Raw genomic sequence first — 25898 nt, 5'->3', positions numbered from 1 at the left:
GTGTCTTGGCGTGTTTCTCCTTGTATTTATCCTGTATGGGACCCTCTGTGCTTCCTGGACTTGATTAACTATTTCCTTTCCCATATTAGGGAAGTTTTCAACTATAATCTCTTCAAATATTTTCTCAGTCCCTTTCTTTCTTTCTTCTTCTTCTGGAACCCCTATAATTCGAATGTTGGTGCGTTTCATGTTGTCCCAGAGGTCTCTGAGACTGTCCTCAGTTCTTTTCATTCTTTTTTCTTTATGCTGCTCTGCAGTAGTTATTTCCACTACTTTATCTTCCAGGTCACTTATCCGTTCTTCTGCCTCAGTTATTCTGCTATTGATCCTATCTAGAGTGATTTTAATTTCATTTATTGCATTGTTCATCGTTGCTTGTTTCATCTTTAGTTCTTGTAGGTCCTTGTTAACTGTTTCTTGCATTTTGTCCATTCTACTTCCAAGATTTCGGATCATCCTTACTATCATTATTCTGAATTCTTTTTCAGGTAGATTGCCTATTTCCTCTTCATTTGTTAGGTCTGGTGGGTTTTTATCTTGCTCCTTCATCTGCTGTGTGTTTTTCTGTCTTCTCATTTTGCTTATCTTAACTGTGTTTGGGGTCTCCTTTTTGCAGGCTGCACTTTCGTAGTTCCCGTTGTTTTTGATGTCTGTCTCCAGTGGCTAAGGTTGTTTCAGTGGGTTGTGTAGGCTTCCTGGTGGAGGGGACTAGTGCCTGTGTTGTGCTGGATGAGGCTGGATCTTGTCTCTCTAGTGGGCAGGTTCACGTCTGGTGGTGTGTTTTGGGGTGTCTGTGGCCTTATTATGATTTTAGGCAGCCTCTCTGCTAATGGGTGGGGTTGTGTTCCTGTTTTGCTAGTTGTTTGGCATAGGTTGTCCAGCACTGTGGCTTGCTGGTCGTTGAGTGAAGCTGGGTGCTGGTGTTAAGATGGAGGTCTCTGGGATATTTCCACCGTTTAATATTATGTGGAGCTGGGAGGTCTCTTGTTGACCAGTGTCCTGAAGTTGGCTCTCCTACCTCAGAGGCAGAGCCTTGACTCCTGGCTGGAGCACCAAGAGCCTTTCATCCACACAGCTCAGAATAAAAGGGAGAAAAAGTAGGGAGAATTAGTAGAAGTATGAGTAAAGAAAGAAGGAAAGGAGGAAAGGAAGGAAGGAAGAAAGAAGCAAAGAAGGAAAGGAGGGAGGGAGGGAGGGAGGGAGGAAGGAAGGAAGGAGGGAAAGAAGGAAAAAAGACAGAAAGAAAGATGATACAGTAAAAATAAAATAAAGTATAATATAGTTATTGAATTAAAAAATATTTAGAAAAAAAAAAAAAAAGGGACGGATAGAACCTTAGGACAAATGTTGGAAGCAAAGCTATACAGAGAAAATCTTACACAGAAGCATACACATACACCTTCACAAAAAGAGGTAAAGGGGGAAAAATCATAAATCCTGCTCCCTGAGACCACCTCCTCAATTTGGGGTGATTCGTTGTCTAAAGGAGGGAAGGAAGGAAGGAAAGAAAGAAAGAACGAAGGTAAAGTATAATAAAGTTATTACAATTAAACTTAATTATTAAGAAAAAGAATTTTAAAAAAAAAGTCATGGACGGATAGAGCCCTAGGACAAATGGTGGAAGCAAGAGTATACAGACAGGATCTCACACAGAAGCATACACGTACACATTCACAAAAAGAGGAAAAGGGAAAAAATCATAGATCTCGCTCCTAAATTCCACCTCTTCAATTTGGGATCATTCCTTGTCTATTCAGGTATTCCACAGATGCAGGGTATATCAAGTTGATTGTGGAGCTTTAATCCGCTGCTTCTGTGGCTGCTGGGAGAGATTTCCCTTTCTCTTCTTTGTTCTCACAGCTCACAGGAGCTCAGCTTTGGATTTGGCCCTGCCTCTGCGTGTAGGTCGCTGGAGGGCGTCTGTTTTTTCGCTCAGACAGGACGGGGTTAAAGGAGCCGCTGATTCGGGGCCTCCGGCTCACTCAGGCCGGGGGTTGGGGGATGGGGGTAGGAGGGGCACTACGTGCGGGGCGGGCCTGCGGCTGCAGAGGCAGCGTGACGTTGCACCAGCCTGAGACCCGCCGTGCGTACTCCCGGGGAAGTTGTCCCTGGATCCCGGGAACCTGGCAGTGGCGGGCTGCACAGGCTCCGCGGAAGAGGGGTGTGGAGAGTGACCTGTGCTCGCACACAGGCCCCTTGGTGGCGGCAGCAGCAGCCTTAGCGTCTCCCGCCCGTCTCTGGGGTCCGCGGTTTTAGCCGCGGCTCGCGCCCGTCTCTGGGGTTTGCGCTTTCAGCCGCGGGTCGCGCCCGTCTCGGGGGCTCGCGCCCTCAGCCGCGGCTCGCGCCCGTCTCTGGGGTTCGCGCTTTTAGCCGCGGCTCGCGCCCGTCTCTGGAGTTCCTTTAAGCAGCGCTCTTAAACCCCTCTCCTCGCGCACCAGGAAACAAAGAGGGAAGAAAAAGTCTCTTGCCTCTTCGGCCGGTGCAGGCTTTTCCCCGAACTCCCTCCCGGCTAGTCGTGGTGCACTAACCCCTTCAGGCTATGTTCAAGCCGCCAACCCCAGTCCTCTCCCTGAGCTCCGTCCAAAACCAAAACCCGAGCCTCAGCTCGCAGCCCCGCCCGCCCCGGCGGGTGAGCAGACAAGCCACTCGGGCTGGTGAGTGCCGGTCAGCACCGATCGTCTGTGCAGGAATCTCCCCGCTTTGCCCTCCGCACCCGTCGCTGTGCACTACTCCGCGGTCCCGAAACTCCCCCCTCTGCCTCCCGCAGTCTCCGCCCGCGGAGGGGCTTCCTAGTGTGTGGAAACTTTTCCTCCTTCACAGCTCCCTCCCACTGCAGGTGCCGTCCTTATTCTTTTGTCTCTGTTTTTTCTTTTGCCCTACCCAGTTACGTGGGGAGTTTCTTGCCTTTTGGGAGGTCTGAGGTCTTCTGCCAGCCTTCAGTAGGAGTTCTGTAGGAGTTGTTCCACGTGTGGATGTATTTCTGGTGTATCCGTGGGGAGGAAGGCGATCTCCGCGTCTTACTCTTCCGCCATCTTCAAGGTCCCCCCTGTGTAGATTTTTATATTTATATTTCAGTACCTGATGGCTTTCATTCAAAACTGAGTTCCACCACTTTCTTACTTGTAATCTTGGTCAAGCTGTTTTCTAAAACTTGGTTTCTTCAATGAGTAGCCTTTAGATGATAATAGCAACAGTGTAGGTTTTTGGTCAGTGAATGCTGTTAATAAATGGCAGCATGTCCTCATGCTGTTCTTTTGTTGAAGGGAAGGAAAATGTTTTATGTTTATCTGATAAAGGATGCTGACTGTTTGGGGTTAGACAATGTTCTGAACATCTTTGGTCCCTTCTTCTGGATAATTGGGTTCTCTGTGGGGCTTCCTCTCAAAAGTGTTTCAGTTTGAACAATAAATTATTTGGTGACCCTAACTTGTATATTGGAACCTAACCTATGCCTCTCACTGATTAATTTTTGAGGGTAGATGGTGATAGGTATATTTGCCCTCACAGATTTAGTAGCAAGTTTAAAGAAGAACTAAAATATTACCATTTATGGAGCAATTAAATTCTAAACTGTATGATTCTGAGAGTATTATTAGATGTTTAGGATTCTTGGTGGGCTGGATCAGTCAGAGGAACATTTTGAGAAGGAGGGAGGACTTGGGCCTTGAAAGTATGTATGTATCCTTTATTTACAAATCAGTCACTCTTCCTGTCAACTTTTTTCCCCCGTATTATCCAATCTGCAACGCTTTTACTTTTAAATTCCTTTATTCATTGGACAGAAGCATTAGCTAATTACTTTTCAAAGTTAATCTCTCTATATCAGAAAATGTTTCTTCCAGTTTTGATAGCCTTTACTGATAAGTTCAGTTTTCCACTTCTGGTTATTTTTACTCTGCCTACTTCCAAATTTCGTATACCTTTTTTTTTTCTCACAATGGAGTCCAAAAAGGCATACAGTTACTTCTCTAGTAGACTTTTGACTAGTGTTTAGTGTGGGAAATTAGCAACATTCCTGTATCTACTTGGTATTCTTTGCTGAATATTTCATAGTGAATTTTTCAGTATAAGCTGTGTGCTTTTGTTTGAAGCCAGTGGGAGCTAGTTTTCCAAGGATTAGTGTTTGGCAAAACAAATTGAAATCTGCAAGATTCATATGGTAGTCTCTTTAGAGAGATTAGTTTTGAATACATACTTGGAGCTGGTTAGTTTATGTAGAACAATCTAGGTGCTGCGGAAGGTCATGGACTGATCTTTCTTTTCTCTTACCATGGCCAGCATCATGGTCCCTGAACAGCCATCCCTCAAATGCTTGTTGCTGGCCAAAATGGAACATAGTTAAATGAGTGTAGCTGGATCAGCATAAACCCATGACCACACCTGGAAGAAGCTTTAAGGACATGCCTTTTGGGTAGGGGACTGATAAAGTCATTTCTGTATAGGAAATTTAATTCTTTAAACATTAAAAATATTTTAAATTGCTATTCTTTAGGGATTTGATCATTAAGTATGTGTGCAGAATATGTGTCTTTGTTTCACCACTAACAAGTTATACAAAAGTATATTACATTTGTAAATTGGCAGTTTATTCTACATAATTGAAAACATTTTCTTGTGAAATGTCTGCTTTTCCACTCAAGAACACATTTGGTCTCCCAAAATGATAGCATTTTTTATAAAGGCAGGATTTTTTTTGCTAAAGAAAATTATTACATTGTTCAGCACACATATGTTTTTGGTTAAAGTATTGTCACAACACAAAAATAGTGGAGTACCTTGGAACCTCTCGACAATATTTATCCTATATTCATTTCTAGATTGTGAGAATATGATAGTTGATAATTTCTGTGCAAATATTTGAGACATACCCAGTTCTCTGTTTCACATTTTGAGAAATCAGTAATGAAGATACATTTTAGAATGTTGGGCTAAAAGTCATTCTAAAAATCCCTATTTTTGTAATATGTTAGTTTTATTTGTTTACCCTTTACGATAAGATACAATTACTTATGTTGTATGATTTTGTCATGTGACAAAACTTATAGAAAAATGATATAAATAGCTGCCAATAGCCCACAGAGCCAAGCAAGAACTAAAGTACTGATACCAAACTGAATCTTACCTCATAAAATGTTTTCAATAAATTGAAGATCTCTACCCTCTTACACTGATTTGTGAACTTTTATTTTAAATATATGAACTATTTTTCTTTTAATGATCCCTGAAAAGATAAGTAAAAAAGCAGCAGTCTTTATTCATCTTATTCATTAATTGCCCTAAGCCTTGAGTCCTCTCCTTGAAATATTGCTTAGCTTTTACAAGGCTTATAGGTGCTGAGAATTCCAATAAATAAGACGTTCTTTTTTGAGATTCCATTGTACAGAGAGACGAATATTTAAACAAGTGAATGGACAAAAGTTAAGTACCAAAACTGAACAAATCAGTAGATGATAATTTTCTTGATGGCAGTGACTTATCCAAGCATATTCTTCTTCACCTTTAGGTTTGGGTTTTCATTTGATTTTGTGTATCCATATGTTTTTAATTTTTCTGGGCTACCAATAGCTCAAAATGTTGTTATGTCCTAATAACAGATGCATGTTTGCAGCATTCAGGTAGATCATCTTAGACTATATGTATCTTATTCAACATTTCCATTTTGACGTGAGTTTCTAGTATTGAAAAAATATGAGGATGCTTTTCACTGGCCTGTATCCTAAATATTTATCTTTCTGGTATACAGAACCTTTGGACAAAAAAAATAGATAAATTTTTACAGACATTTGAAAGGATTTCTGAATTGCTAATTAAATATAGTGAATAATTTTCAACCTTTAATTTCACGTCTACTTAAAGTATTGAAAATTCTTGAACATATGTATTTTATGATACAGATAAATAAAAATAAATTACAAAGAGGTAAAATATCCCTGAAAAAATGCAGAAAACCTTAAATATGACAATTTGATTTTGTATAAACAAAGTTAGGGAGACACATTTCCATATATTAGATTTGAAAAACTACAGCCTTAATGATTGCCAAAGCACTAACTCATTACTTAAAATGGAATCATTTTGAAGAAATTCATAAATATTCACATTTTAAAAATGACATCTCCAAGTTTGAGAGAAAACAATGAGATTATTTAGTAAAACTTAGAAGTAATGTCATCTGTCCATTCATTATTACCAAAGAATAACTTAGATTGAGCTTTTTTAAAAAATATGATTTATTTATAGGAATAAATGAATTTAATATTGAAAAGTCTACTTTAAGAAAATAACTTCTTTGTAGCTATTGTTGCCAAATACTTTCAAAAGTATCTTAAATTTTTACTGTTACAGGCATGAATAACATACATTTCCTATTGGATAAATCTAATGCAACTGAGAATGATATTCTGTGGTTTTTATATCCCTTTTCTAGTCTGATTGGATTAGGATATTATTATAATACTTCAAGAAATAGACTAATAGTAATTTATACATTCTTGTGAGTATGTAGAAAATAGTGGGCCTTTCGGAAACTGTGTATGGAAGTTGGATGATTATGCTATGCAATTTTGATACTATTTTGAATTAGTATCACAATGAGTAGCAGTTTTAATTTCAAGTTTGTCTGTGAAGTATTATTCTTTTACAGGTCTTTAGGATTTTTATCTTATTGGGTAATAGCAGAAAAAAAGAATCTACTGAAATGATGTTTAATAATTAAAATATTTCCTAGATTTCAGCTTATGTGGAGAACTTGTTGCGGAAGCCACCTATAAATCCATTTACCGAATTTATGGAGAAGCCTATAAATGATGGAAGTCATTCAGAAGAACTCTTTTCCCATTTTAAAAGTATACCAGAGAAAGAACATTTACCACGGCATGCCAGTGAAAGTCATCTCAGCTGGTATTCTCAACAATAGCAGGGGATAGCTTAATTTTTTGATTTCAGGGTTTCATGTTTTGTCCATACTGTAAATTATTTGAATCAAATACAGCATTCTTTCAAGAATATCATCTAACAGCCTAGTAATTTATATTTATTTAATCTGATTACAGATGTACTCATTTAGCAGAATTTGCCTAGTTATTTTGGAATTTTAGTGAAAGCAATTAAAAATGAAAACCTTACCTATAAAAAAATTTGTAAAGTATATATCTTTCTAACTAATGTAAATGAAAATATAAATACTATGGAATATTGGAAATATAGTTAATGAGTACTACTTCACTGTCATTTGGGATATTGCTATCTAACAAATACCTGTCATATTTTGCTTCTTTAGTATGGAGAGTGCACTTGTTATTTGTATGACTCATTGCTCCCCAAAATAAGTCTTAAAATACCATGCTTGTTGCTGTGGATACTATAGTCCAACTTCTAGTTTAGCTTAAATGAAAATGATGTTTGGTCATATATAATCATTCTTGACTTTCTGTACATGGTTTTTAATAATGATAACTGTCTTTTGTAGCAACCATCTTCACTGGGCCCATCATTTTAAGACATCTTAAGTGGTGCTTAAGAATACAGTCTACTTCTTAGAGACATAGCCTCTAAGATGCCATTCATTGTTGCTGAGCCATTACATTATGTTCCATAAAAGAAAAAAGGTGTCAATTAAAGAAAGACACAATGCTTTCTTATGGCTTGGAATTTTATTTATAAATATTGAAGAAACTCCTTCAAACTTATACATAGATTTTTAGTCCAAATAACTCTGCACTTATATAAAAATAAAATGTGAATGAAATAAAGTAGGTAAGGTATTCTCAAAACTTCTTTATACTCAAAGCCCAACTCTTATGAGTTACTTTTTGACTCAGAGTTATCCTTGCTATTAAGAGTATTGGTGATATGTACTGGTATTTCTTAGGAGCATCTAAAACTGAAATGAAATTTATTGGTGATGGGCTCTTACAATATACAGCAAGCCTACCTTGGGGTCTTGCTTCTAGAATGTTGCTAAACATTCCTACATCAACAACTCCTCCAATCCCTCTCTATGACCCTTTGCTGTTACGTGTTAAAAAAGTGCTGTACCCCATCTCTGGGATGTTCTTCAAAACATTGGATGCTCATTCTGTAAGTTCTGGACCTGTACAGGAAAGACAGCTAAGGACTTGCTTCCAGACTGACAGAGATTGTAAGAAGCATCCCAATTTCGGGATGTAAAAATGTGAGCCCCCATACCCAAAGATGTATCTTACAGTGATACACAGTAATGTCTGTGTAAAACGTAATCAAGAAAGCAAATATTATCAGTTTTGTTTTGAATGATAATAATGTTTTATAAAGCCAAATGTGAAGGATTTTTAGATATTTGGATAGGTTTAGTTTTTTGTGTTCCATTTGTTTAGCATACACATTTCTCTGGAGGAATTTTTTTTGTGAAAAACAGTAGGTTTCAAGAAAGCGTTTTGGAATAAGGTCTAGGAAGACAAATCTTTTGGCTTTGGAGTAAGGGAAGAAAAAAAGACACGAACACATTCACACAAATCATTTTACAAACAGGAGAGGAGATGTTCAATAATTATCAAATAGCACAGGGATAATTGCTGTTGGTAGTCTTTGTGTTTTACATATCTTAACATTTTAAAAACTGTCTTTCCATGTATAGTTAAGTGTAGAAAAAATATGGAAGTACAGAAAAAATTCATTTTCAGTGAAAATTTACTGTTATACTTTGCAGAGCAGTTTATGGAACTGTAGTATTTAATCATGCTTTGCATTAAAAGCATAACTAGTTTATGTAACGGCTTTAAATTAAATTTTATTTGTGCATATCTAATTAGCCTAAAGCAGGACATCCTATTTGAGAAGACCAAATTGGAAGCAACATTTAAGGAAGCCGAGTTAGCAACTTGTTCTGTAGAATTACTTTTGCCATTATTTAAGGACACCATTGAAGAGATTAGTTTTGAAAATGTGAGTACTTGCCTAGTGAACGTGTAATAAAATGAGAAGCTAGGATGATACTCAGAATTCATTAACTGAGGTCTCATATCTTATGCTCACATACTGGTATTTGATATAAAAAATGCAGGTTTATTAGTGTTCTTCATTCCTGTGTCATTAATTGCAATTATTTTTCTCAAAGATAATCTCAGGCATGTATTTGATGAGACGCTAAGCTAGAAAGTACCTTGGTGCTTGACTAGAAAGTACCTTGATGCTTGCCTTACCTGAGTTGAACTAGAGTCAGCTTTTCTCAAGAGTGAATTTAAAATATTCTTCACTCTCACTCTTCACTTTCACTCTTGAGAAATGAAATATATTTTCTATAGTATTGTGTGGAATAGAAACCTCTATTCTAAAAGTTCAGTGTACTAAAGTTTGAGTTAAGGACAAAAAAAATAGATTGTATTCTATTAGTTTTATTAATATAAATGCCTGAAATACTTTAGGGTTTAAGCCCTCATTTTGATTTCATTTTACTTTAGAGCCATGTAACATATACTATTTACTGCTGAAAAACCTGGCATATCTTACTACTTCTATGTGCAAAAGAATGATTTTATTACTAGGAAAAGTATTCTTTGATAATAGTAGTATTATATTTTAGAGTGTCTTAATGCTATGTCTTAAAATGTGTATGTGCTTCTTATATTTTGTCAGACTGATCTTTCTGCATCCAATTTGAAGATTTCTAAACAGAAGGAAATATTAAGAAAAGAATTAGACTCTTTTAAACATTTAAAACAAACTTTGGAACATCTTCTTAGAAAGACAGAACACCAACAGGTAAGAAATACTAAGCACTATTTTAATAGCGATATTTCTCGCTTGAAGGGTATATTATTTCTTGAAATTAAAATATTGGTATATTTGAAATGGAAATGATTCTTGAATTTTTGTTTGAAATGGCAGTCATTAACCCCCACTTTCAATGTTTCATAAATAGTTTTACATGAAAGCAGCATATTTTTATAGAAAATATATTTTTATTTTCAAGCTCAAAAACTTTCATTTGTTACACTTCATTTCAATTGATTACAATAAAATACTCTTAGAATTTAAGCCCTTGTGTACATTGTATTTATGCATTCATATATTCCTTTTTTAACAGTTTCACTGAGATATAATTCACATACCGTACAGTTCACCGGTTTAAAGTATGCAATTCAGTGATTTTTAGTATATTCACAGAATTGTGTAGCCATCACCACTGTCAACCTTAGAGCATTTTCATCACTACAAAAAGAAACCCATTGCCCTTTAGAATTTTACTTCCCATCCCCACTACCCCTCTTTAGCCCATTATCTACTTTTTCTCTATGAATTTGCTGATTTCAGATATTTCATATAAATGAAGTCATACAGTATGTATGACCCTCAAAATGAATAAACATTTTTCATTCTCATTTAAAATATCTACATGGAATTCTGTTATTGATTTGCTGTAATTTAAAAAAAATTTTTTATTTTATTTATTTATTTTTGGCTGTGTTGGGTCTTCGTTTCTGTGCGAGGGCTTTCTCTAGTTGCGGCAAGCGGGGGCCACTCTTCATCGCGGTGCGCGGGCCTCTCACTGTCGTGGCCTCTCTTGTTGCGGAGCACAGGCTCCAGATGCGCAGGCTCAGTAGTTGTGGCTCACGGGCCTAGTTGCTCCGCAGCATGTGGGATCTTCCCAGACCAGGGCTCGAACCCGTGTCCCCTGCATTGGCAGGCAGATTCTCAACCACTGTGCCACCAGGGAAGCCCCCTGCTGTAATTCTTTAAAACATTTCGTTTTGCTAGACTTTAGGCTGTTTATAATTTTTACCCGTTTACAATCAGCATTGTGAGCCTCCTTTGTATACAAGATTTTTATTTCATTGGCTTGTACTTTATGAGTCATTACTTAGAAATTAATTTAGTAAATTAACTGATTCCATAAATTATGGATTAAAAATTGATTTGGAACACTTAAGCAAAAATCTTTCTGATGGTTACCTTTTTTTTTTTTTTAACATCTTTATTGGGGTATAATTGCCCTACAATGGTGTGTCAGTTTCTGCTTTATAACAAAGTGAATCAGTTATACATATACATATGTTCCCATATGTCTTCCCTCTTGCGTCTCCCTCCCTCCCACTCTCCCTATCCCACCCCTCCAGGCTGTCACAAAGCACCGAGCTAATATCCCTGTGCCATGCGGCTGCTTCCCACTAGCTATCTACCTTACTACGTTTGTTAGTGTGTATATGTCCATGACTCTCTCTCGCCCTGTGAAAGCTCACCCTTCCCCCCCCCATATCCTCAAGTCCGTTCTCCATTAGGTCTGTGTCTTTATTCCTGTCTTACCCCTAGGTTCTTCATGACATTTTTTTCCCCTTAAATTCCATATATATGTGTTAGCATACAGTATTTGTCTTTTTCTTTCTGACTTACTTCACTCTGTATGACAGACTCTAGGTCTATCCATCTCATTACAAATAGCTCAATTTCATTTCTTTTTAAGGCTGAGTAATATTCCATTGTGTATATGTGCCACATCTTCCTTATCCATTCATCCGATGATGGGCGCTTAGGTTGTTTCCATCTCCGGGCTATTGTAAATAGAGCTGCAATGAACATTTTGGTACATGACTCTTTTTGAATTTTGGTTTTCTCAGGGTATATGCCCAGTAGTGGGATTGCTGGGTCATATGGTAATTCTATTTGTAGTTTTTTAAGGAACCTCCATACTGTTCTCCGTAGTGGCTGAACCAATTCACATTCCCACCAGCAGTGCAAGAGTGTTCCCTTTGCTCCACACCCTCTCCAGCATTTATTGTTTCTAGATTTTTTGATGATGGCCATTCTGACTGGTGTGAGATGATATCTCATTGTAGTTTTGATTTGCATTTCTCTAATGATTAATGATGTTGAGCATTCTTTCATGTGTTTGTTGGCATTCTGTATATCTTCTTTGGAGAAATGTCTATTTAGGTCTTCTGCCCATTTTTGGATGGGGTTGTTTGTTTTTTTGTTATTGAGCTGCATGAGCTGCTTGTAAATTTTGGAGATTAATCCTTTGTCAGTTGCTTCATTTGCAAATATTTTCTCCCATTCTGAGGGTTGTCTTTTGGTCTTGGTTATGGTTTCCTTTGCTGTGCAAAAGCTTTGAAGTTTCATTAGGTCCCATTTGTTTATTTTTGTTTTTATTTCCATTACTCTAGGAGGTGGGTCAGAAAGGATCTTGCTGTGATTTATGTCATAGAGTGTTCTGCCTATGTTTTCCTCTAACTGATGGTTAACTTTTAAAAAAACTGAACTATGCATAGTAGTTGTCCATATTAATTTCTTAGGTGATGCTTATTCCATTTTCTACTTTTTTATGTAGAGAAATATAGTTTGTGAACACTGATTTACAACTTCTTTTTTCCACAGAGAGGGGACAGTTTATCCAACTTGTTAGAGAAGCTAGCTGATAAAGAAAGTGAAAACACTGTAAGTCTTTTTAGACTTGGTGTCTATTTTTCTGAAATTTTTTGTTTGTATGCTGGTTGGTTTTATAAAATTAGCCAACATTATCCAAGTTGTGATATTTCTAACTTTTACATTATATTTGCTGAAGACTCTTAAGACGAAGGTACTTGAAAAGGAGACCTGTATCCAAGAACTTTCTTGTTTGTTTCAGAATGAAAAGGTAAGCAAAATTTGAGCTAATTCATCAAATCTTCTTAATATTGACTCCCCCTTTCTCTTCTTTCCATCCTGGCCCCCATATCCTCATAAATACATATAGAAATATTTTTAGATTATTTGGACATTTTTACAAGTTTATGCATCAAATATAATATCTTAATTTTTTAGAGTTTTTTTTTTCTTTTTAGATTTTTGTGGTATTTCATTCAGGGTACTTGGCCTAAGTCAGGGACCTATGTATAAATATATATTTCAATTTTAGTATAAATTAAGGAATTTCTGTGTTTGTAGGAGCATTTTAGACATACCCATAATTTTACTTTGAAGGATAGACAGGAACTTTTAAAAAAAGATAATTAGGAGTTATTAAATAAAAAAGGGGAGGAGAAAACATCCCCCTGGTTTTATATAAAATCCATTTGTAATTGGGGAAGTGTTGTACTTTGCTCTTTAGCAACTTTTTAGATCATGTCTAAGTACGGTAAAGTTTAATATTGTGAAAAAATACATCAAATAACACATTTTTGCTTTGTTTTGTTTTCTCTTACAGGCAAATGCTTTGAAAGCAAGCCGTTTGTCACAATCAGTAAAAGTAGTACATGAACGACTACAGTTCCAAATTCATAAAAAGGAAGCAGAGAATGATAAATTAAAAGAACACATAAAGGTTATAAATATTCACCCATTTTTATAGTTTAATTGATAAAACTAATGGACAACAATAAAGTCTTTGCTTAATTCTGGAATTTAGTGGTTTTGAAAGAATTCAATTTAAGTGTTACCATGGGAAGTACATATTTGAGGTAAATCTTAAGATTTCTGCTCTGTCTAAAGATTTGGCTCCAAATACCAATATAAAAAAAAGAAAAATGCTGTGACTTTTTAGTACCAATCTGGGAAGGATTTATAAAGTTCGAATTACTTTAAAAATCTCTCCTATTATCAGTTAATTTATATTAACTTGGAAAATTAATTTGGAAAATTTGTTAAATATAAAAGAAAATTAAAATACTGAAACCATTAATATTTGGTATATAGTATTTAGTCTTTTATGCATCTATACATATACATACGTACTCTCACCCATATTTAGTAAGCAGACAATATACTAATGGTAATAACGTTAAGATCAGTTAACCTTGCCTTGGTGTTTAGATAATTGAGTAACCTCCTTGTTACACAGTTTAGCAGGTTAATTAAGAGGAATTTTCTGGTTTAAACTGAGCAGTTTAAATATTCTTGTGGAAGTCTCACAGTCACTTTGAGATGAGAGTTTGAGGTTGCTGTGGTATGACACAAGCTAACTGGATCTACTGTCGTTATTTTTGTCAACGGAAAAGAAGCAGTGTTCTCGCTTTTGGAAGAAGTGTGTTCTCACTTTTGGAAGAAGTGTGTAAAGACAAACCTCACTGAGCGTGAGGACTTCTGTGTTAAATTTCTGTTTGCTTTTATCCTCCTGAATCATGGCAGATGTCTGCAGTCCAGGCACATGTTTCAAGACTGCATATGGGGGATTGTTTATTTTTTCTTCAATGGCAAAAAGCTTTTGCCCATCAAAGGGACATTAAGCAGGCTTATGTGGGATATAAATTTTGTCTTTTGTCTGCCTACAGGTGCTTTTAAGCACTTTCCCCCAAAGATTCCCTGTGTTTTTTGCATCGGTGTCCTAGGGCACTGCAGATGAACTAAAGTTGAAATTGTCTTGCTCTGTCATGGTAAATACAAGAGAATACATGTAATTTAACATCTCAGATCATATACTTCAGTTTATCTTACTTACACAATTTTTAATTTTGTCCTCAAATAGAAGTTGGGGAAGTTCTTGAAAATACTTTCTTCAGTTTAAAAATAAAATATTAAATAACTTTTTAAAGTTAAGTTTAACAGTTCCTTTTTAGATAATTAGGAGAGTGAATATAAGGCTAAAATCCTAAGTTTTGCCATGATATTCACCCGTCTAATACTTTGAGTTCACATCCCCTTACAAAACGCTACTGTTTAGAAATGATTAGAAGAAGTTGCGTTAGGTCATGGATTTTTTTACATTCCTTCTAACACACAGTTTTGGAATTTATTTAGGTTTAACAAGTTTTTTTTTTTTTCTTTAAGACTACAAACACAATGAACGAACTCAGTTTAGCAATATAAATTTCATTTTTTTAGTATTGTTGATGACTCAAAAATTGTATTGGGTCTTTTAAAATTTTTAATTACATTATAATTCTCTGAGAACTACCCCAAAGGTACTTTGAACTCATTTTTCTTCCTAGATCTTTAAACTATAGTAATTAGAGTTAGAATATTTTCACATTTTAGAAGAGACAGAGAATAATTATCTTTATAATATGCTGCAAATATAATTCTTAGGAAATAGGAAAAGGCAAATAGTTGACTCTAAATATACGTCCATTCGTTTGGCAAATGACTGTGAAGGGGTTATTTTGAAACTATAAAAATAATTTGGTAGTTTCAGCACACTTCCTAATAGTGTTCAGGCATGGAATTTGATAAATCTAGTGGGAAAGTCTTTACTGGAACCTTGTTCAAAAAATTTTATTTCACCTTTAGTGATAAAGGTTTTTCAACTGAAAGCGTAGCTGTTATTCATGATGTGATGGTGACACCCTGCGGTTTTTTAGAGGAATGACAGCTGTATTTCTTGGGTTGGTGGAGAGGGTTCTTCGCTTCTCTTAAGTAGACTTTTTATACTTATTTAAAATGTTTTCCCCAACTACGTATTAAAACGTTTCGTGGGATTTTTCAGTTTAGATAGATTTTTAAAGACAATTTAGGAATGTTTTGCTTCTTCTCTTAGTCTACCAAGTTACTTTTCAAAGAGATCAAATCTTTAGATCTTGTTTAAGATGTACTTCTTTTTTTTAAATTAAATTTTACTTTTTTAACATCTTTATTGGAGTATAATTGCTTTACAATGCTGTGTTAGTTTCTGCTTTATAACAAAGTGAATCAGCTATACATATACATGTATCCCCATATCTCCTCCCTCTTGCATCTCCCTCCCACCCTCCCTATCCCACCCCTCTAGGTGGTCACAAAGCACTGAGCTGATCTCCCTGTGCTATGCAGCTGCTTCCCACTAGCTATCTATTTTACATTTGGTAGTGTATATATGTCCATGCCACTCTCTCACTTCGTCCCAGCTTACCCTTCTCCCGCCCCGTGTCCTCAAGTCCATTCTCTACATCTGCATCTTTATTCCTGCCCTGCCCCTAGGTTCTTCAGAACCTTCTTTTTAGATTCCATGTATATGTGTTAGTATATGGTATTTGTTTTTTTCTTTCTGACTGACTTCACTCTGTAGGACAGACTCTAGGTCCATCCACCTCACTACAAATAACGCAATTTTGTTTCTTTTTATGGTTGAGTAATATTCCATTGTATATATGTGCCACATCTTCTTTATCCATTCATCGGTCGATGGGCGCTTAGGTTGCTTCCATGTCCTGGCTATTGTAAATAGTGCTACAGTGAACATTGGGGTACATGTATCTTTTCGAATTATGGTGTTCGCAGGGCATATGCCCAGTGGTGGGATTGCTGGGTCATATGGTAGTTCTATTTTTAGTTTTTTACAGAATCTTCATACTGTTCCCCATAGTGGATGTATCAATTTACATTCCCACCAACAGTGCAAGAGGGTTCCCTTTTCTCCACACCCTCTCCAGCATTTATTGTTTGTAGTTTTTTTTTTTTTTTTTTTTTTTTTTTTTTGCGGTACGCGGGCCTCTCACTGTCGTGGCCTCTCCCGGTGCGGAGCACAGGCTCCAGACGCGCAGGCTCAGCGGCCATGGCTCACGGGCCCAGCCTCTCAGCAGCATGTGGGATCTTCCCGGACCGGGGCACGAACCCGTGTGCCCTGCATCGGCAGGCGGACTCTCAACCACTGCGCCACCAGGGAAGCCCTATTGTTTGTAGATTTTTTGATGATGGCCATTCTGACTGGTGTGAGATGATACTTCATTGTAGTTTTGATTTGCATGTACTTCTTAATCTCAATTTTAGTGGAAATTAAGCATACTTTTTGTTGATCAAAAAGTAGAGAAACTCCATCTTTTACTGTGAGTCCTTTAATTTTTTTTTATTAAAATGTCCAAGGAATGGAAGACTAAAACTTAAATTCTGTAATAATTTTACATTCTTTTCAGAATTACACAACTTTCAAAAAATGTTAAGGCATTAAAATCTTAAGTCTTTAAATTCTTAGATAGTACTCAAATACTTTTAAATAGAAAGTCTTAAGATAATTTGAAGTGAAAACATGAGCGTTATCACACTAAATCATATCCATCTTTCACCCAACCTAATGTTCTGTGTCTAGTTATAGCCTTAAGAAATACGTAAGGAAACAGTTATGTCAATTAACACTATCAAATTCAATGGATAGAAACATGCCGTCAAACATCTTTTTACCCTTTTTTTAATCCTAACTTTTTTATCCCAACTCTTATTGAACCCTGTGTAGTTTTAGAATAATAACTTCCACAAACTTACTACTTATTAGGCAAAGTAGTACTTTTATTGTCCTTGATGTAACTCTTTCAAATGTCAAAGCATGCTCCTTAATTCTAGTAAATTAAAATTTGGTAAATAAGTTTATGTTTATCTCATCTATACTCTTCATGATCTATAGATTTTGATCATATATCCTTTAAGCATTTATTATTTTAACTAAAGAGTCCTAATATATTTGGGGAGCTACTGATTCCTTTGAGCTTTTTGTACCTGTTGTTTGAATTGTCTCCAGCTAAATTATGTTTTTTCGATTTGCAGTAACTAGTACTACGTATAATCTAGATGGGAAAATTTTTTTAAATTCTAGTTAATCAAAAAAGTTTTAAGGAAATTAGTGTTTTTACTATAATCACCAATATTAGTATCTTTAGTAAGAGGAGTATTAGTTTTATATAGGTTTATACATTTTAAATTTGCATTCTATAACTGGTTACAAATAAACATTGGTGAAATCACCTTTCTTCACCGTTTTGCTTTTTATTAATCTTATGATTAATCCTTTTGATAAATTCTGTGTGGAAGATTTTACATATTTTCACAATGTTTATGTAAACGTTGGCATTCTAAAATAATTTAATTACTGCTAATGTTATTTTAGAGCTTAGAAACCAAAATATCAGAATGGAACTTGCAATTGAAAAAGAGTACGCATGAGGCTGTAACGATGAAAGAATCAAGTAGGCAAAAAGCTATAGCTCTAAAAAAGGCATCTAAAATTTACAAACAAAGGATTAAACATTTTACTGGAGATGTGGAAAACCTTACTTCCCAAATTAGAGAGCAGGTAAGTTATATACATTCTTCCTTAAAGAATTGTTTTATGTACTTAGTTTATGTAGTTAACCTCATAATGCTTAAGATAATAATTTTGTTAGAAAAACTTTACTCATACATTTTTGCTTTAGCCTTTATTTTGAAAGATTATGTAAAATGACAGATTTGCATATTGAATTATATCAGCATTTCCTTGGGGCTTTATTTAAAGGATATGTTAAGTCCCAAAGCATCTGTGGTCAACTAAGGGTAACACCACTTCAGTGCTAATAGCATATTAACATTGAATTAAAGCACATTAACATAATATTAAAGGCTCTGAGAAGGCCTTCAGAAAACATAAAGCAGTGCCAAGGAGGGTATTGAATTCAGAATTTTCCACCACTTATTTAACCACAGAACTCTTGTTCTACCCACAAAGCAACTCTTGGAACTGGTTCTGAGGAATACCAGATTGGGAAATGCTGATTTATGTTATTAGACCGTATGACTTCATTCAGTAATTCACTTCACTTAAACTCCGTAATGCATTTAAAACCATTTGCTGACATAAACCCACCATGTGAAAGTTATCTTTGGGTGTATTAACAAAGTTGAAAAACGGACTTAGCGTTTTGTTGTTTTTGATGAATTATATTTATTCAATTACCAGTTAATAAAATATTTACTCTTTTTAATGTCTCACTGGTGTTCTACCTCTTAAGAACTTACACTGTGGATTGTAGAATTATCAGAGGCTTTTAGAAATGAAAACAGACATGCATAAATGCTTGTATAAACAAAACAACCTAATATTTTATAAGCTCAACTGTTAACATTTTAAAACTCTTAATATTTAAGCTACATTCAGAAGAATTTAATTAGATGAAAGAATTGAGCATTAAGTGCAAAATCTATAAGGCTGTAGGCCTAGTTGAATGCCTGAAAATATTTTTGAGTGGTAAAAACTAATTGAGTCATTAACATTCTTGGGATTTTCCTGTTTAACTAGCACCATGTCACCCATGCCCCAGATCGTAGTATAGGAAGACTTCTCCATTTGTTAACCTTGTGACTTTGGGTAAGCTTCTTAACCTCTCTAAGCTTCAGTTTCCTTATTGATAAAATAGGGGATAATAATACTGCCTGTCTCATATGATTGTAAGGAGGAATAAAGGAGAAAATATATGTCAAAGCACAGTGCCTGGCCAGACTACATTTTTGCCATATTGGCCTCCTTTCTATTCCTCTAATGCATGGAGTGTGTTTGTTTCATTGTTTTGTGCTGTTGCCTGTGGCTGAAATGTTCTTCTCAGGCTCAATAATAGCTGATTCTTTTAAAAATCATTCTGGTATCTTTTTACTTGACACCTCTTCAGAGGGGCCTTCCTTGACTACTCCTTTAGAAGTAGTCCCACAACAATTAATTGCATCAAGGTCTTAAATTTTCTTCTTAGCCCTTATTTTATAGGTAAAATTTCTAAATATCTTAATTTATATTCTAATATAATTGCCCAACTTACACTTTATAATGCATCTTAATATTCATTTACATACAATATAAAAATAGAAAACTAGTCTTTTTTCAATATATTAAAAATATTGCTTTAAAAAATATAAACAAATGTCTTGCACATAATAGATGCTGAATAAATACTTGTTCAGTGAGTGCATAAATGATGGAGGGAAAGAAGGAAACACCCAATAAATGTTAACTGTTCATATCACTACTTCTGAGTCTTCTGATTAATAATTATTGGCACTGTTGTCATTCTAGTGAATTTGTTTTTCTGTAGATTGTAGAGAAGGGGTACAATGGCTACAGATCTCTAGGTGGATTTGTAAAGAGTAGATTCATTTGACAGTTATTTATTTATTTATTTATTTATTTATTTATTTATTTGACAGTTATTTATTGAGAATCTGCTTTATGCCAGGCACTGTTCAAGCCCTAGTAATGAACAAAACAGACAAAAATTTCTACCTCTGGTAGCTCACATTCAGTGTGGGTAACCAACCACTACCACTCTTACTTTCTTGCTGACAGTACTAGTGTTTGAAAGCCAATGGGGTGACTCTACAAAACAGCTTGGCATAGAACTACCATATGACCCAGCAATTTCATTCCTGGGTATTTATCCGAAAAAAACTGAAAACACTAATTCAGAAAGATATATGAACCCTAATGTTCATAGCAGCATTATTTATAATTACCAAGATATGGAAGCAACCTAAGTGTCCATCAACAGATGAATGGATAGAGAAGATGTGGTGTGTGTGTGTGTATACACATACACACACACACACACACACACACACACACACACACGGGTGACTATTACTCAGCTATAAAAAAAAATGAAGTTTTGCCATTTGCAACAACATGGATAGACTTGGAGGGTATTATGCTGCATGAAATAAGTCAGACAGAAAGACAAATAAGAGTTCAGTAAATATAAAGGGAATTATCTTCAGTAATTATGAAACATTTTTTGAAAATAGTTCCATCAACATCCTTAATATGTTAACTTGGAACTACCACTATGTGCATATAAAGTAATAGTATTATCGTCATTATTAAAATTTACTTTAAAGTTTTCCTGTGTTCAGATTTGTACGCTGAAATTTTCTGTAACAAAAGTTCCATACTTTATAGGATGAGTGTTTCCTTGTTTATAATGTATTTATTTTTAGGACCCTGGACAAAACCAGTGTTATGAAATTACAAGATGAGTACTTTATGTATGTTTTAGGAAGCCAAGTTGTCTGAAACAGTTTCAGCTTCCAACGTCTGGAAAAGTCATTATGAGAAAATTGTAATAGAAAAAGCTGAATTGGAAGTTCAGATCGAAACAATGAAAAAGTAAGAAAAAAAATTTGGAGCCTTTTTACTGTTTCATAAGAAGTGTTTTCTGTTCTTTCCAACTTGAGTAATTTGTACTTTGGTTCTTATGGATTACATGTGGTAAAGCTGTTTTCTATATGTTTGGCTATTTTTGCTATTTATAATTTATAAACTTTCCTTAGTCTACTTTAAAAATACAATAAAAAGGATTACCCATTAAAACTGCATTGGTGTTCACAAATTATTGTTCCTTTAAGTGTCTTACATGCATAACAAAGAAAAATCAAAAATGCACATATTTTATAAATATATGTATTTACATATATTTATATATGTAGTATAATGTATTTTTTTATATATAAGCAGATTTTTAAAAATGTTTTTAACAACAACATCAGCAACAACAGCAAGTTTTTAAATTAATTTATTTTATTTTATTTTTTTGGTTGCACCGGGTCTTAGTTGTGGTGGGTGGGCCTTTTAGTTGCAGCATGCACGTGGGATCTAGTTCCCTGACCAGGGATCGACCCCGGGCTTCCTGCATTGGGAGCATGGAGTCTTAACCACTGCGCCACCAGGGAAGTAAAAATACATATATTCTATACTTTGTAATTTATTATTAAGCTAACAATAAATAACTATATATTTGTTTTTGAATGTTTTACTTTCTGTATATTTTCTTCAGTTTTATCATTGAAAACTAGTGTATATGATTTGCTTCTAAAGATTATTTATTGCCTCACTTGATCCTTTTATTTAACCTTTTCCCTGAAATTGTGTGTATGTGTGTGCACATGTATGAATGATAGAAAGACAGACCTACCTGTGGATCATAGTTTAGATGTTCTACTGACTAGCAAAGAGAATGTTGTGTAATTTTTCATTGGCGTCATCAATGGATAATTATTTCTAATCAGTTACTCAGTAGTAGTAACCTTATATATAGATTACGGCTTCCTATTTCCTTTGCTGTATGAGTTCTAGTAACTTTTGAAACTACCCTACAAAAATAATTTCAGAAACACACTGTTTGAATGAAAATTTCTATGACTTTTATAAAGGCAAATTATTAATCTTTTGGAAGACCTGAAGAAAATGGAAGACCATGGAAAAAATTCATGCGAAGAAATTCTTAGAAAACTTCACTCAATTGAATATGAAAATGAAACTCTGAATCTTGAGAATACAAAATTAAAGGTACTATGTGTATGTGTGTATGTGTATATGTATAGTATAATGACAACTTAGTCTACTTGGTAGAAGTAACTTGAAATAACAGCAGGTTTAGAGTAGTGCTCTTGTATCATTTTTTTCCTTTATGTTTCTCAGAGTTTTAGAGTATCATTATAAGTAACTTCTAAAACTATATCTATATATCTGTATGTACACATATATGCACACATACTTATATAGAGATATTTAGCTGTTTATAGTTGTATATACAAATACATGTAAAGGTTGTTTTCAGCAGTACTAAGATTTATGAAGTTGAATAACTGTCTCTTTGTCTCAACCTAAAAAAGTTTATTTACTCTCCAATTTTAGCATTTAGGTGAATCATCCAAAATTACATTAACTTTAATGCATAAGATTATTTCTAGGTGTCACGGTTACAATAGGATATAGCCTCAGTCATGATCCGTTTGAAACCAGAAAGTATGTTCTTGGCTGCTTCATAACCGGAAAGAATTTTCCAACTTAGTCAAATCCAAGGGATGACTGGTTTTTATGTGTACCCAGAGTAAAGATGGGGAAGAAGCTTTTTATACATTCTGAGGAAAAGGGTATTTGAGTTCCTAGTCATAGATACATGTAACCTGATGAGACTTGACTAAAGATGATGGCATCATTTTCTGTTCCTTAATACTGTTTTTGGAGGACAGTAAATAGAAGACAGAAAAGAATCTGTTTATGGAAAAGAAGGCAAGAATTGGCAGTTCAAAACCAGATACAGCATCAGAGAACCTAGCTACTTTTTAGCTCTCTACTCTGCCATTCAAATGGCTGATGGGGCTCCATCCATTATAGTCAAGATTCAGATAACAGGATGGAAGGAAACAAAAGAATTATCTCCCCCTTTTTCTCCATCTCCTCCTCTTTAGAGAGACTTCCTGAAAGTTCCATACCAGTCGACTCTTCTTCTTGTTTAGGTATATGGCCCCACCTAGTTACAGGGGAGACTAGAGAATGTAGCCTTCTAGTTATCCTGAACTCTAGCCAAATACGAATACTCCTTATTTCCTGCAACTTGTTTATGTTTTCCTCTATTCCTGTAGTTTTACTGTTCTTACAGTTTGGAATGCGTTTTTTCTCAGTATATAAATCCTACCTTTCCTTTAAAGTTCAGTTTAAATGCTGCTTCCTCCCAAAGTCTTCTCAATTAGGATGAATCTTTCCTCATAAACTCCCATCTTTGTATGCACAGGATAATCAGGGGAGGTGTGACATATAGTTAGCTCTTATTCAATATTTATTGAATTAATTCTTTAAATATTTTATTCTAGAAGAGGAAGCAATTTTATTTATTATGTTTATTTTCTTAATTTCCTTGGTATCCTTCAGAGAGGGGATTAGAAGGATATTTCATTAATTTTAAGTCTGGTTTTTAATTACATGGTAATAGAATCAATTTTAAATTACATATAAAAATCATTGAGTTAAAGTTTACATATTATATTCTATAAATAATTGAAAAACATGTATTTTTAACTCTGAATTTTGTTTAAGGAAAAACATCTAGGTATATTTGGCATATGTTATGTACAATGTAAAATTGCCTAGATGTTGTATTTTGTTACTTTCAATTATTTTAGATTTTAGTTTCAAATGAAGAAGATACTAGCTGATACTGTTTCTAGGGCCCCAGTGACCTCCTCTATTAAAAACAACAAAAGTTTTTTGGAAGGTTACAAAGTTCTATTTGTTCATTATAGAAAGTTTGAAAAACAGAAAAGCACAAAAGGAAAAATTTAAAAATCACCTATAATCTCACAACTGAAAGATAAGTAAAGTTACTCTTTTAGCATATATATATAATTTGGGGGATTTTGGACTACTTCCAGTTTTGGTTTTTTTTTTTTTTGCTATTATAATATAAATAAAAATGTGGATACGTTTAGTCTTTTTGCATGTATATTTTCTTAGGATAAATGTCTGCAAGTGGAATTATATGGTCAAAAGGAAGACCCATTCTTAATGTTAGTTTTATATATTTCCAGGTCACCCATCGTAAATGGGTCCCTGTACTTTTTCCAGTAATAGGCAATTTTAAAACAAATCTCTCCAAATTTGATAAGTGATCTTATCTAGTTTTGGGGATTTAAATACCATCTATATCCTGGGGGCTCTCAAATTTATATCTCTAGCCTAGACCTTGCCGCTGAATTCCAGACATGTATTCTACTGCTTACTTGAAATCTCCACTTGGATATTTCATAGGTGTCTCAAAGTTATCATGTCCCAAATAGAGTTCCTATATTCCCCAGTATGGTTCATCCTACAGTTTTCCTTGTCTCAGTTAATGGCAGTCATCCTTTCTGTTACTTGAAAGGATTCTCTCACACCTGCTTCCAGTTTGTCAGCAGATCTACTTCAAATATATCCAGAATTTGACCACTTCTCACCAGCATCCCTGTCATCCTGGTTCAAGCCACCATCATGTCTCGTTGTTATAGTGACTTCCTACCTCTTCTCTTTGCTTCTGCCCTTGCCCCTGGCCCTGCAGTCAGCATTCAGTGTAGCAGTAAAGTAGTTCCTATAAAAATGTAAGTCAGACCATGTCACTGCTCTGCTCAAAACCCTTCAGTGATACCTTGATTAATAGAGTAGATATCTACAAGGCATTATACTATCTGGCTTTCCATTACCTCTCTGACCTCATATCCTTCCACGCTTCCCTTTGTTTTCTTGCTTTCTGCCACATTGGCCTTCTTGCTTTTTCCCCTAACTGGCCAGGCTTTCTCCCACCATTGCCTCTCTCTACAGGAATCCTCTTCCCTCAAAGAGCCATACTTCCTTTTGGTGTTTACTCCAAAGTCCCTTTCTCAGGAGGCCTCCCTGGCCCATTCCCAACTTGTCCTTACTGTCTTGCTTTTGTGTATGATATATTTTACTTCTTGTTTTTTGTCTATATACCCCTTATTTGTGTCTATCTATACATGGAGTACATTAAGCTCACAATGGAAGGGATTTTTGCTTCTTATGTTCACTACTAGAAGACTATCCATTGCCTAGAGCATTTTTTAATAACTAGTAAGTATAATTTTTCATGTATTTGTTGATCATTTACATTTCTGCCTTTTGGAATTACCTACGCATTATCCTTTACATGTCTTTTTTCCTAATTATTATATAAGACCTCTCTCTGTATTAATCTTTTGTCATAAACTTCTACTTTTTTCACATTTTGTTAGGCTCTTTAGTTTTTTGAGGGGCTATGAAATTTTGGAGATATATGTACATGTACATATGCATGTATATATATGCATGTGTGTGTTCGTATCTGTGTGTGTGTATATTATATCTTTTTTTCCTTTTCGGCTTCTGTTGGGAGTCTCACATTTCTGCACATCTGACTGCCTGTGATCCAGATACAGACTGTCTTTTCAAGGATGTTTGTATAGTGAACATCCTTGGAAGATAACAATGTTTCCTCCTACCAAAAGGCATGATTACTGCCTGTTATAAGAGATTTGGGTTCCCTAAACTCAGAGTTGCTTCTGTATACAACCCACCGCATGTACAGGTGTCATCTGGCCCTCTTGGTGTTGCTCTGCGGGAAGTGGGGCTTTGGAAACAAAAACAAATGCTAATATCTGGCTACTGCTATTGCTTTGAGTAATAAAGAAATTAAGACTCTGACCCAGGAGTCTTGTGTCTTCTGCTAGCATGCATGAAACTGTGCTAGGCTAACTGGTAAACTTGGAGGATAAAATCTCAGACTCTTACAGTTCATGATATCATCTTTTGATTTTATGCTGTTAGGTTTTTGCTATCTTAAAATCAAATCAAATTTTACCTGGATCTTCTGTGAAAAACTTTAAGCTTAACTTTTAAATATTTAATACATTAAAATAAATATATAATTGTTTAATATAAAAATCATGTTTGCTGAAGGCAAATAGTTAAATCTGCTTTTTTCCTAATAAATGGTTGTCTTATT

General features: G+C 35.0%; 1 protein-coding gene across 5 annotated transcripts in view; it reads left to right on the top strand.

The window, feature by feature from the left end:
* The window catches only part of ODF2L (outer dense fiber of sperm tails 2 like), a 63435-nt gene that overhangs the window by 7920 nt on the left and 29617 nt on the right, over window positions 1-25898 (top strand). For all 5 annotated transcript variants that reach the window (XM_032603487.1, XM_032603462.1, XM_032603478.1 and 2 more), the window contains exons 2-10: window positions 6728-6900; window positions 8790-8922; window positions 9613-9738; window positions 12349-12408; window positions 12536-12607; window positions 13157-13273; window positions 17738-17923; window positions 20646-20755; window positions 21799-21934. In XM_032603487.1, coding sequence (XP_032459378.1) covers window positions 6788-6900; window positions 8790-8922; window positions 9613-9738; window positions 12349-12408; window positions 12536-12607; window positions 13157-13273; window positions 17738-17923; window positions 20646-20755; window positions 21799-21934 — 1053 coding nt within the window. In that variant the 5' untranslated portion in view covers window positions 6728-6787. The remainder of the gene's footprint in view (window positions 1-6727; window positions 6901-8789; window positions 8923-9612; window positions 9739-12348; window positions 12409-12535; window positions 12608-13156; window positions 13274-17737; window positions 17924-20645; window positions 20756-21798; window positions 21935-25898) is intronic.

The sequence above is a fragment of the Phocoena sinus genome, chromosome 1 (assembly GCF_008692025.1).
Source record: "Phocoena sinus isolate mPhoSin1 chromosome 1, mPhoSin1.pri, whole genome shotgun sequence".
Classification (NCBI taxonomy): domain Eukaryota; kingdom Metazoa; phylum Chordata; class Mammalia; order Artiodactyla; family Phocoenidae; genus Phocoena; species Phocoena sinus.
Note: the sequence above shows the minus strand (reverse complement) of the source record. Positions and strands in the feature narration are given on the sequence as shown.